This window comes from Schistocerca serialis, chromosome 3 (assembly GCF_023864345.2).
Source record: "Schistocerca serialis cubense isolate TAMUIC-IGC-003099 chromosome 3, iqSchSeri2.2, whole genome shotgun sequence".
Classification (NCBI taxonomy): Eukaryota; Metazoa; Arthropoda; class Insecta; order Orthoptera; family Acrididae; genus Schistocerca; species Schistocerca serialis.
Window position 1 is genome coordinate 368,848,763 of NC_064640.1, and position 12,422 is coordinate 368,861,184.

Consider the following 12,422-nt stretch of genomic DNA (forward strand, 5'->3'; position numbering starts at 1 on the left):
ACACACCTATTATATCTAAGTCTAAGTACAGTCTCGTAGCTCAATGTGCCTGTGTGGGTGACTCCATCTGTGCAAAGCTTTACATTCGGCAATATGATTTTTATCCACACGGAGAATGCTGTTGCATCTCCGACGCCAAACAGCAAATATAACCAAAGGTATCGACCCCACACACGTCCATTCGTGTGCCTGTTGAAGTCCAAGATGGTGATTTTCACTGCCTGTTACCCACTATATGTAAATGTATATACGGTTAGCGTTACACAAAAAACTGCGTGACCAATATAAGACACTTCTCACCTACTGCGAAGGCAAGCAGTGATGTCATTCACGTATTTGAGACTAGTACCTCTTGACAAGGACATATGCAACAGTTACGAGAAAAGTGTTCTTGTTGTGGCACTACTCGTTACTTAACTCAGCAATGAACTGGTCAGTTACTTCCTTTTCCTCCATAAAATGTCTGTTTATTTTATAACCTTGTGCTTTGTGCCCAGTTGTGAGTCATGCCATTGTACGGAAGGCTGAATACGCACGCACTTCCACTATCTCAGAAGTGTTTGCTACTGCTGCATTTCGTAATGCTCCAGGCATTTGAAATAACTGTAATTATATGTAGAAATTTTTCGGTGCACCCTACATAATTCAGCAACGCGGAACATATTTACGTTATCAGAAAACAGATGATTTTCCCCATTTACAAGAGTATGTTAAAGTACTCACGTGGATCGCCGGGCAATGTCAGCACACAATTGTACTTGAATCGGCAGTTTAGCAGTATTCATTATAGAAGTCTCAATAAGAAACTTACCTGCAAAAGAGAAGAAGAAAAGAGATTAAAACGACACAGCCCTTTGCATCGTTACAATGAAGTATGAATACAGAACTACATAGTGATAACTGGTAACTTTATAAATACGCTATAAAATTTGAACCTTATTCTTTGGAAATTTAATTACACATTAGTTAGCCGTAGTTTATCTATATTTTTAATTAAGATTCTAATTGGATCATTATCAACCAACCTGACATTTATTCTCAACATTGAAATAAATAGAATTTGTCTATACCTCTGTGACGGGAGAAGAGAAACAGAAGCGTTTCTTACACTGATTCAGAAGTTTTCTGTCTGTTGTTACAGACTCACTTGAAATGAGTACGACCAAAACCAATTTTTTGGAATCTTGTGTTGCACCATGTGTTGGATTTCTTTTATAGCCCAGTTTTACACAATGTTGCAAAATTATGAATTTTATATCGTCACCTTACGACGTATATGTATATGCGGAATACACGGAAGCAATCCCACTAACGTTCGTGCGATTTTCAAAATATCGCGTCAGTCATGAAATGTCGCCTCTACGTTCGAAGTAACATGTTGATTACTACAAACACTGTACGAATACTTTATCGTTAAGACTTTGGCATAACGTGACAACATTTTGTAACTCTCAAACCCCGACATTGACGGAACGTTAAATTCTTATATTCCTTCCTTCATAACCTAATTTGTGAAAAGGGAACAGAATAATGAACGAAATTAAATGCGGTTAAACGAAACATCTTTCTGAGACGACAGTATAAGACAAAAACACTTGGAAACCCTATATGTGCTACGTATACCGACCATACCATTGTTTAAAGAGGTGGGGTATATCTGAGTCCCCCGTTGCAGGATGATGGTAGTGTGAAATAAGCGATTGCTGTAGGGTGTATTAGTTGTAGTTATACGTTATTTTTCTCCCTTCTAGAGAAACCACGGCCTGATAGCAGGACGAAGGACATGCAGGATGACGATCAGCCATATTACTCACGCCTTCTTCCAACGTGTGGTCCGCACCCATTGCTCACCTGTCTTGTCACAAGCAACATTTCACTCGAGAGCATATGACTAGGCATTAACTGGCGTCCATAGAAACATGGAACGTAACGGTAGCCCGGTGAAGTTGTGGTCTGCGTAATGTAGAATTACTTAAGAGAACAAACACTGGAGATTCGCATGTTGCAATAAACTAGATGGAAACCCAATTATCACAACAGTAAGTCCGAAATGTGCAATGTTTCGGCGAGTACCGAGCACCGAGTTTGATTCATTGCGATGTTTCAGTGGTTTCCCCTTTACTATGAAAGTATTGGCCTGATTTCCAAACACAACCTTGTGCATTGTATACATCTTCATAATAAAAAGTAAACATATTTGGGGAACTTTAAAAGTTTCACAGACAGATCGCTTTCAGCATCTAAAGATGCGAACTAGCGATGTAAACTTAATTTAGAGCCGACCTCGCTGACTGACAGCAATCATTTTAAACTTGTTTTCGTAAAAAAAAGAACGAGAAAACAGCAACTCTAAATAAGATATGTGTGAAGATTGACGTCCAGCTCTTCTGCCCTCAAATGTGGAGGGACATAATGGAAGTAGGAGCAGAGGTAGTGAAAGAGGAGCGCTAACCAACTCTGTCACTGACAAGGCGTAAGACGGACATTGCAAGTACGAACAATGCCTTGTATCGCAAAATTATATGAACAAAAACAATATAAGCAAACACCTGTCGCATGTTGACATCTGTTATGGCAATGGGGAAGAATGGTATCGTAATTATGTACAATAACCAAGTTGATAAAATACAGTTGTCCTGGTGACCTGATCACAAAGTTCCCTTTATTCTGTATCAAGATATTTTAAACACTATGTCAGCAGTTCGAACTGAGTCGTTGTTTCTGACCGCACCAAGCAGACCCTAGTGATGGTGGCAGCGTTATCCCTTAGGTGGGGCAAATGGCAGTTTTGTGCACACTGGCTAGATTGACAGTGAAATGTTAATTATAAACCTTCATTCTCGAGAAGGATTAAGGAAAAAAGATGTACTCAGCGTATTGCGTATGCCTCCACTGTCCTTCTAGGTAAACATTTCAATTGGTCTGTGTGTGAGAATTAAGATCTTAGGAAACAATAAACTGTGGGAGGAGAGGTAAGAAAGTGCTCAACAAAAGAAGATACTTTTGAAATAACATGCAGCTCACTAGAAATGAAGTATACGATGGCTAGGATAAAAAGCTGTGCAACCTTACGGTAATAGCCACATAAAAACTGCGACGATGATAAGAATCTGACGACGCAGACACTGACTGTCGCGTTATACGGCAGGACGAACAGAAGCGCTGGTACGGCACTAAAGCGACTTCCGGTGATAAATCTTTCTTTCTCTCTTCGGCTGTGCTGCTAGTATATTATGTAGAGGCTCACCGCCGTCACATGGAATCATTACGTGGCGAGGTCTGCAACAGGTTGCGGAAAGGTGAAAGCTGAGACTCGAGAATGCACAAGATTTTTGAATAAGGTAATCCGTCCATTGTGAGAGGCGGAGAATAAGTCGCTAGGCAGCTTTTTTGTGGTATTAACCCGTCGTCTTTCATTTTGTACCCGAAAACTGGAAGAGACGTTAGCGCTTTGGTATAGTAGCCATGCCTGCTAGGCCATGAACGAGTGTGTGTGTGTGTGTGTGTGAATGTGTGTGTCTGTGTAAGGTAGCCATTGCCAATATGACGGCCAACATCACATGTCCAGCGGGGCAGTACTTCATACAGCCCGATAGGATCTCTAGCGCCTGTGGCTTTAAGAGGCTGTTTTCTCCCCTTTGGTGTTACGTTTATAAAACTGTCGCGTGGGTCTGCACCGTTACTTACTGCTTTTAGTGAGATACAGTTCTGACACTGTTTACGAGGTAGTTTTGTGAGAGATGTCAGTCGATAATCTTCAATAATTTTTTGTACAACTACGAAAAAATAACGTCGTGGAAAGATAAAAAAGCGAGAATATTTTGTAACTTTCTACACCGCTCCTGAAATGCGTTGTTGGCGGGTATTTATGCTTATGACTTTCACATCTAATAACTTTGTAGACAAGTCCCTTCAAAACTGTGAATTATTTGTTTCGTGACACAACCGTGACTTCCACATCACATAACACAGAATGTAGTGAATAAATATAAATGAGTTGGTACGCATTAAACGCCTACAATTGTGCGCAGACGGCTTCATTGTTCGTAGAAAAGAGATTAACCATCTGCTACCAGTCCAACCTAAGATGTTAACATTCAATTATAGCCCAACAATATGTTAAAAGAGCAATAAATTCTATATGAAATTCATTTATTTAACAGATTGTTTATTATAAAAATGAGTAATTATAGCGTAATGTTTACAAGCGGAAGGAAAAATCATATGTATTTCAGCCACAGTCACCATTTACGCGTGGAAAGTTGATACATGAGAATAATAACGACTTGTGTTTGCGTTCCCATCAAATTTCATCGCTCGCCCCACCCCTTTAACAAATATATGACTCTCCCCCCCCCCCCCCCCGCACCCCGCACACAAACACAATTATTCAGCCGGCCGCAGTGGTCTAGCGATTCTAGGCGCTCAGTCCGGAACCGCGCGACTGTTACGGTCGCAGGTTCGAATCCTGCCTCGGGCATGGATGTGTGTGATGTCCTTAGGTTAGTTAGGTTTAAGTAGTTCTAAGTTCTAGGGGACTGATGACCACAGATGTTAAGTCCCATAGTGCTCAGAGCCACAATTATTCAAAAATTCATCTGCGTGGTGTACGGAGTTGTCAATCATAAATGATTTCGATTTGTTTTGAAAATTTTGCATAATGTTTGACAGCACCTTTATTTATCATGTGTATGGTGACAAATAGTAAATTTTTGTTTATATCTTTGGTTTGATTTTTAATATAATGGTGAACAACAGATTGCATCTCACTTGATAGGAGACATTAAGGTGTCAACGAAACCACAAAAATGGCCCCTAAGTAAAAGAAAGGGAAAGACGTGTTACTTATATAAGGGGCACTAAAATGTAAACGAAACAGACAGGAAAAGGTAAGTAGACTGTTTATTATTTCAACTGTAATCACCATAACTGTTAATAAATTTATCCCACTGTGAGACGAGACGGTCAATGTCTCCAGGGGAAAATTTTTCGGTTGCCTACGGAACCATGATTGTACCCAGGCGGGCACCTAATCGTCCGAATCAAATCGACGGCCACGAATGTCTTTCTTCATGTGGGCTCACCCACATGTTGCCAAGACTGCTTCGAGTACGCTACAGGCGTTTCTCTGCGAAGCCCTCACGTATCCTTTGTATAGTTCCGATCTCTCCCCACGCGATTTCCATATTTCTATAACTCTGAAGAAAGATCATGGTTCCGTAGAAAACTGAAATCATTTTTCCACGAAGGCAATGACCGTCTGGTCTCACTGTGAGATAAATGTATTACCAGTTATGGCGATTGTTTTTGAAATAATAAAAAGTTTACTTCCTTTCATTTATCTGTCTCGTTTCCATTTGACTGCCACTTATACGAAGTACTCTCCACTATGCGTTTTGCAATGTAAATGTGCAAATGAAGATTCAGATGTAGAAACGGCGAAATGCATGTGACTACGAGGTATACGACCGCACAAACCTCATTTGACGTATTTTTGGTAATATTCAGGATGTATGGCATTCTTACATAGTCACAATGGCCCACAGATCTAGAAGAAGAAGGGAAAGATGCATAATGCGTAACAGACGTTTATGACAATACGAAGATGTTGAACTGTCTTAAAAAATATACGTTAAAAAACAGTGTGTTCATTCATTATACTCCGAACGACTGTTTTCAGAGTGAATGACGAGACGTAGAAAGATTAGTTATCGACGGGGTAGGAAAACCAAGATTATTCAGTAGAAAACAGCAGTTCGACCTGCACCTCGGTTGGAGCACCAATCAATAACAGGTACTAGTGTGCTTGAATTCAGAGTCACTTTCCAGGACAGACGCAAGTCGTGGGTGAGGCGATAAAACAACACGAGGAATTCCTAGTTTATCTTGACGTTTCCTCAAGTCTGTGGGCGGAAAACGTACCAGCGCTCTAATCTACAGTTTCAACACAACCGCATTCCGCATTCGACGATGCTGGTTCCCGATACCAGAAATAGATGAATTTCGAGGTGAGCGAGGCGCGGAGTGTAATAATGCAGTCTCAGCACGCTCTAGAGTCTTGGACCAGCCTTGTTACGTCTAAGAAACACTGTCTATCAGAAAGCCACCGAGCGAGGTGACGCAGTGGTTAGCACACTGGCTTTGCTATCACGGAATGTGACAGTTCCAATACTCTTCCGGCCACCCAGATTTAGGTTTTCTGTGATTTCTCTACATCGCTCCAGGAAAATGCAGGGATGGTTTCTTTGAAAAGGCACGGCCGATTTCCTTCCTCACCCTTGAAAAAATCCGAGTTTGTGCTCCGTCTCTAATGACCTCGAAGTCGACAGGACGTTAAACCCTAATCCTCCTTCCTTCCAACAGAAATCCGGGCAAATTTACTGCATAAATTCATTATCATCTTTCTTCTTCTGTGGAATAAGGTCATTGTATTAGCGCTGTTCAGAACCATTATTTGAAACTACTGCATATGATATTCATCGTTTATGTTACTGGGTCTGTACATTTGCAACACCGTAGCTTGTAAAGGGTTTTACCTGCTGTGTAGCTTGTTCCCATATTCATTGTTTAATTTACCAACAATTTTGGGAATTTAGACACAGTTACAGTGTTTACAGTATTTGTTTCCATTAGTTGATGTGCTGTTTTATATGTCTACTGAATTAGCCTGTAATGCTCAGCTTGAATCCAATTTATCTGTTATTTCCTTGGACGTTAGTTAGAAACTTGAATCTATTCATCTGGGATCATGTGTATTCTTAAGGCGTACTGTATCACCCAAAGCAGGAGCCTATCACATAATGAAGCACAACAAAAGCAATGCAGTGTCAAAAAATGAGAAATACAACTATCAGGTAAGTGTAAACTACTATATTTAATGTTTTTGCTTGAGGTTCATCCAACATGTGTATCGACATACACGGTTTCTTAACACAAGTACTTCGCTACCATCCACAAAGGTTGATAAGATTGCATCGTATGAGGATTATTATGAAGAGCTGATGGCTATATCGCCAAATGTTTAACTAATAACCAACCTCCCTCCACAACAATGCATTGTCATATGGACCAATGAAAAGGTTAAGCTCTAGTTTTAGGTAATGTGATAGTTCTGTACTATCCAGTAACATTAATGTGATCGCGTATTGAAAGGGTGAACCATCATACACAAAGCGGACCGCTGGGAGACATGCAAGAAGAGAGAGTAAGTGAGGTTCTGGAATGTACCCGTGGCCAGCTGCGCTAGGTGTCTCGGTTGAGAATCCATGGGGCGTACAGCCCGATTGAGTCGGTCCACAGATTCTCGACTGGGATTAAATCGGTACGTTTGGTGGCCAGGGGAGTTTCTTTTCGAACCACGCACGTACACTGCAAGTTGTGTGACACGTTGCAGCCGTCCGAGGTGGACGAGCGGTTCTAGGCGCTACAGTCTGGAACCGCGCGACGGCTACGGTCGCAGGTTCGAATCCTGCCTCGGGCATGGATGTGTGTGATATCCTTAGGTTAGCTAGGTTTAAGTAGTTCTAAGTTCTATGGGACTGACGACCTCAGAAGTTATGTCCTATAGTGCTCAGAGCCATTTGAACCATCTGACACGTTGCATTATCCTGCTGGTAGATGACATCGGGCCGAGGAGAAACGAAGTTCATGTAGGGGTGGACATAGATCCCAAGGCAGATGCAGGCTTGGGTTGAACAATTGTGCCTTTCAGAATGACGAGATCACGCAGCGAATGCCACGAAAACATTCCCCAGAACATAACGATCCCTCCTAGTTGCAGGGTGTCTGCTTTCAGACGTTCCACGCCATACACATCAACGGTGATATGTCCGATGGAGCGTGAAACGTTATTCCTCTGAAAGGGCCACCTGATGCCGCTCAGTGGACTCCAGCTGAGCTATGGGGTGCAAATTCCAGCCTTCGTCGCCGATGAACAGCAGTCAGCATGGGTTCTTGAACCAGGCGCCTGCAGGGCTGGCCATACCCAACATTCGCCGAACGGTCGTTGAGGGGACACTGTTGGTAGCCCCTTGGTTCATCTGGGAGGTCAGCTGCTCACCAGTTTCACGTCTACTCACGCGTACACACCTCTGCGACCGTCGTTCACCCCTGTCGTCTATGGCCTGCGGTGCACACAGTTGCGTCGGCACCTTTTTTAGATAGCACCATTTTACTTCGCACGGTATACTTTAACCACGGCGGCACGCGAACAGTTTACAAACTTAGCCATTTCAGAAATGCTTTCACACTTGTCTTGTGGGCGTCAGATAAACCGCTCCATTTCCACATTACGACAACGACTGCACTGCTTTTCGCGTCCCCCCGACACGCTATATACACCCTCCACTGCTAATGCTGCCACCTGCCGTCTGCGAGTGGTTATTGCGTGTTGACGTCGTACGTAGGCGGTGGTAATGTGACTGGATCAAATGGTTCAAATGGCTCTGAGCGCTATGGGACTTTACATTTGAGGTCATCAGTCACCTAGAACTTAGAACTACTTAAACCTAACTAACCTAAGGAGATCACACGCATCCATGCCCGAGGCAGGATTTGAACCTGCTACTGTAGCGGTCGCGCGGTTCCAGACTGAAGCACCTAGAACCACTCGGCCATACTGGCCTGCGTGACTGGATCATGTACATGTCGTACGCCTGCTGATGACTGGAACACGGAACACATTCGAATCTTCGTGGTGTTTTAATTTCATCTTCATCTAATGTTATTGTAATCAGTACTGGTTGATGGGGTACGAAGCAAATAACTGTTAATCTAAAATCGCATTTCCTGTCAGGACAGCGACTGAAACAGAAACTTGCAGTACGCAGAGAGCTTGGAGTTGGAGATACAACCACAGAACAAAACGACAGTGTGATATTCCTTTGCGTCATTGTAAAAGACCCAATACTAGTTTCTAAATACAATGTCTGATCAAAAGTATCCGGACGCCTACTAGTGGACATTAGTATGAGGTATGTCATCCCTGTGATTTAATGATGGCCTTAAATCTGTCGGGGACACTTTCCTTAAGGTGTCTGAATATCTGTGGAGGAACGGCAGTCCATTCCTTCTCAAGAGCCGAAACCAGAGAAGATAGTGATGTTGGAAGTTGGGGTCTGGAGTGAAGTCTACATTCTAACTCACACAAAGGTATATCAATTATTTCATTTCGGGACTTTGACCCGGCCAGTTCATTTCAGGAACGTTACTGTGCACAAATCATTACCTCACAGGTGCTACTTTACGATGGGGTGCACTGTCATGCTGATGCAAACAAGCGTTGTTCAAATGGTTCAAATGGCGCTGAGCACTATGGGACTTAACTTCTGAGGTCATCAGTCCCCTAGAACTTAGAACTACTTAAACCTAACTAACCTAAGGTCATCACACACATCCATGCCCGAGGCAGAATTCGAACCTGCGGCCGTAGCAGTCGCGCGGTTCGAGACTGTAGCGCCTAGAACAACAAGCGTTGTCTCCGGACTGTTCCTCTGTTGTACACAGTACACAATGTGTCCGTATCCTTCCGCATTTAGCATTCTCTTAAGCGCTGTGAGTGGACCACGAGAAACAATCCCATTTCGTAACACCACCTCCTCTGTACTTCACTGTTTGCACTATTCATGATGGCAACCAAAGTTCCCGAGGCACTTGCCAAACCAAAACCCGTCCATTGGGTTTTCCACAGGGTACAAAGTGATTCATCACTTCAAACAACTCGTTTCCAGTCATCCACTGCTCATTGCCGTCTCTCTTTACGATACATTGGTCGTCATTTAGCACTTACTACAGAAATGTGTGGCTTACGAGGAGTTGCTCGACCACTGTACCCCTTTTCTTTTTATCTCCCTACGCTCAGTCATATGCTAGCCGGACTGCTAGCACTTTGGAACTCGAGAGAGATTCCTTCTACTCATTCCATACGATTTTTTACAACCATCCTCTCTGACCATCAACACACGAGGTCTGCCTGATGTTGGCGTATCTGCAGCTCTTCATTCGCGTTTCCACTTCACAATCACATCACCAACTGTCGACTTGGACAGCTTCAGGGTTTAAATGTCGCTGAGTTATTTGTACTCTGGTGATATCCAGTGCCTAGTCCACTTCCAAAGTCACTGATCTTTCCTGGAATACACATTCAGCTGTTACTACTTCTATACTGACGACATAGCACCCCCCCGCCTCCTTTTGAAATGGTCAGTCCGCCTCTAGGTGATAACTGCTGGTCAGTTTTGCAGTACATTGGAGTTTCTGTATGCTTTTTATCAAATAGTGTATGTTTTGAGCTGCAGTTTCTGAAGACTGCTTAGACTCATATTTTAGTCATAGTTTCCATCATTCAGTCTTTTCTTCCTTTCAGAAGTTATTTCAGGTTTGCCTACACAACGGATGCCGAATGAATGTACCAGGTGATCAAAAAATCAGTATAAATTTGAAAACTGAATAAATCACCGAATAATGTAGATAGAGAGTTACAAATTGGCACACATGCTTGGAATGACATGGGGTTTTATTAGAACCACAAAAATACAAATGTTCAATAAATGTCCGACGGATGGCGCTTCATCTGATCAGAATAGGAATAATTAGCATAACAAAGTAAGATAAAGCAAAGATGATGTTCTTTACAGGAAATGCTCAATATGTCCACCATCATTACTCAACAATAGCTGTAGTCGAGGAATAATGTTGTGAACAGCACTGTAAAGCATGTCCGGAGTTATGGTGAGGCATTGGCGTCGGATGTTGTCTTTCAGCACCCCTAGAAATGTCGGTCGATCATGATACACTTGCGACTTCAGGTAACCCCAAAGCCAATAATCGCACGGACTGAGGTCTCGGGACCTGGGAGGCCAAGCATGACGAAAGTGGTGGCTGAGCACACGATCATCACCAAACGACGCGCGCAAAAGATCTATCACGCGTCTAGCAATACCTTTTTTTGGTTCTAATAAAACCCCATGTCATTCCAAGCATGTGTGTCAATTTTTACCTCTCTATCTACATTATTCCGTGGTTTATTAAGTTTTCAAATTTATACTGACTTTTTGATCACCCGGTACATCGTCCTGTTCTTAAAAATAATTACATCACCGTTGTCCTTTCTTTATTATTACTAAGATCTGCTCTTTCTGAGGCTACAAAGGAACTCAGTTCCAAGCAATCTATTGCAACATCGTATTGTGAATGGTGTTATATTTGTAACAAAATGAGTCTGACATGAGCGTTACATATGAAGTTCTTGTTGCTTCACCACTTAGGCAAGGAACATAAAACTATATCATAGCATCCCTGTTTTGGACTGGTCGTCAAATTATTGTACACATACTATATCCACAAGAGTTCAACAATAACTTCAGCTTTTGTTTAAAATATTTATATTATCCTACTTTCAAAAGCCTAAATTGTTCATTTATTATAGTGGCTCTTAGGCACGATAGGTTAAAGACACTAATCGTCATCCTATACAAGGAATCATTCGAGCATTCGCATTAAATAGCTCGAGAAAAGCAAGGAATATTTAAACTGAAATGGTCCGAAATTCGTTTGAATCGTCCTAATACAGCATACACAATTAGATTTCAACATTGTTCAACATCTTTTGGCTCCAGATTCCTGCATGCCATATTTAATTTTAATGTTGTAGAAACATGTAATGGTAAAATAGTAATCCCCAGTATAGCAACTCCTTGGTGTAAAGAAAGAAAGACAGACAGAGAGAGAGAATGAGTGAGAACTAGGGTCACAACTAATGGCGCTACGTGAGAAAACGAAAGTAAATTATATATTTGCTTCCTGGCGACTGAGCCGTATGAACGCGGAACGACAGACCCAGATTTGTAGCGTTCAAGGCTTTTTCCCCATTTCCGAAGTAAGAATTCCCAAAAGGAGAGCGGTGGCGTCGGGTGAGAGTCGACGAGGCTGATAAGGAGCGGGGCGCTACCACCTAACAGCTGCTGTGGGCCACGAATAAATTTCCGGGAGAGCGCGTGTCTTGAGGCTAACGCGGGCCGACAGCAGCCGCTAATGATACGCCTCATTGTGGCTCGTTAGTTACTGCGCGCCTCATCTCCATACAGCCGCCCGCAATTAACAGCGTGTCCGGATTTATTTACATATATGAGAAGTGCCGCGCCGATTCCGCTGGCGCCTAGCCTAGTTTTTACTCCTACGCCGCCGACTTCTCTTTCGGCAGAGGCGCAATCGAGCGAGCCATTAAGTCGGAAGCTCCACCTATTAATATTCTGATTTGAGAGCACAGCACACGACCTAATTGCCCATCGAAACTGTAGTAGGGTCTATTTTTAGAGCTCTTCTTTGATTGGTCTTTATCAGTGCGATATCATGTCTGACAGACTAATTGCCACTTTCCCCATTCCCCCCGCCCCATCTTCGCGAGAATCCTCCGATAAATGCTT

At 42.7% G+C, this 12,422-nt stretch overlaps 1 protein-coding gene across 1 annotated transcript in view; it reads right to left on the minus strand.

Moving 5' to 3' along the window:
* Window positions 1-695: 695 nt before the first annotated feature.
* Window positions 696-12,422, minus strand: part of LOC126470190 (uncharacterized) — a 276,243-nt gene continuing 264,516 nt past the window's right edge. Inside the window, exon 2 of the mRNA XM_050097848.1 lies at window positions 696-811. Within this exon, the coding sequence (XP_049953805.1) occupies window positions 720-811 (92 nt within the window). The 3' untranslated portion in view covers window positions 696-719. The remainder of the gene's footprint in view (window positions 812-12,422) is intronic.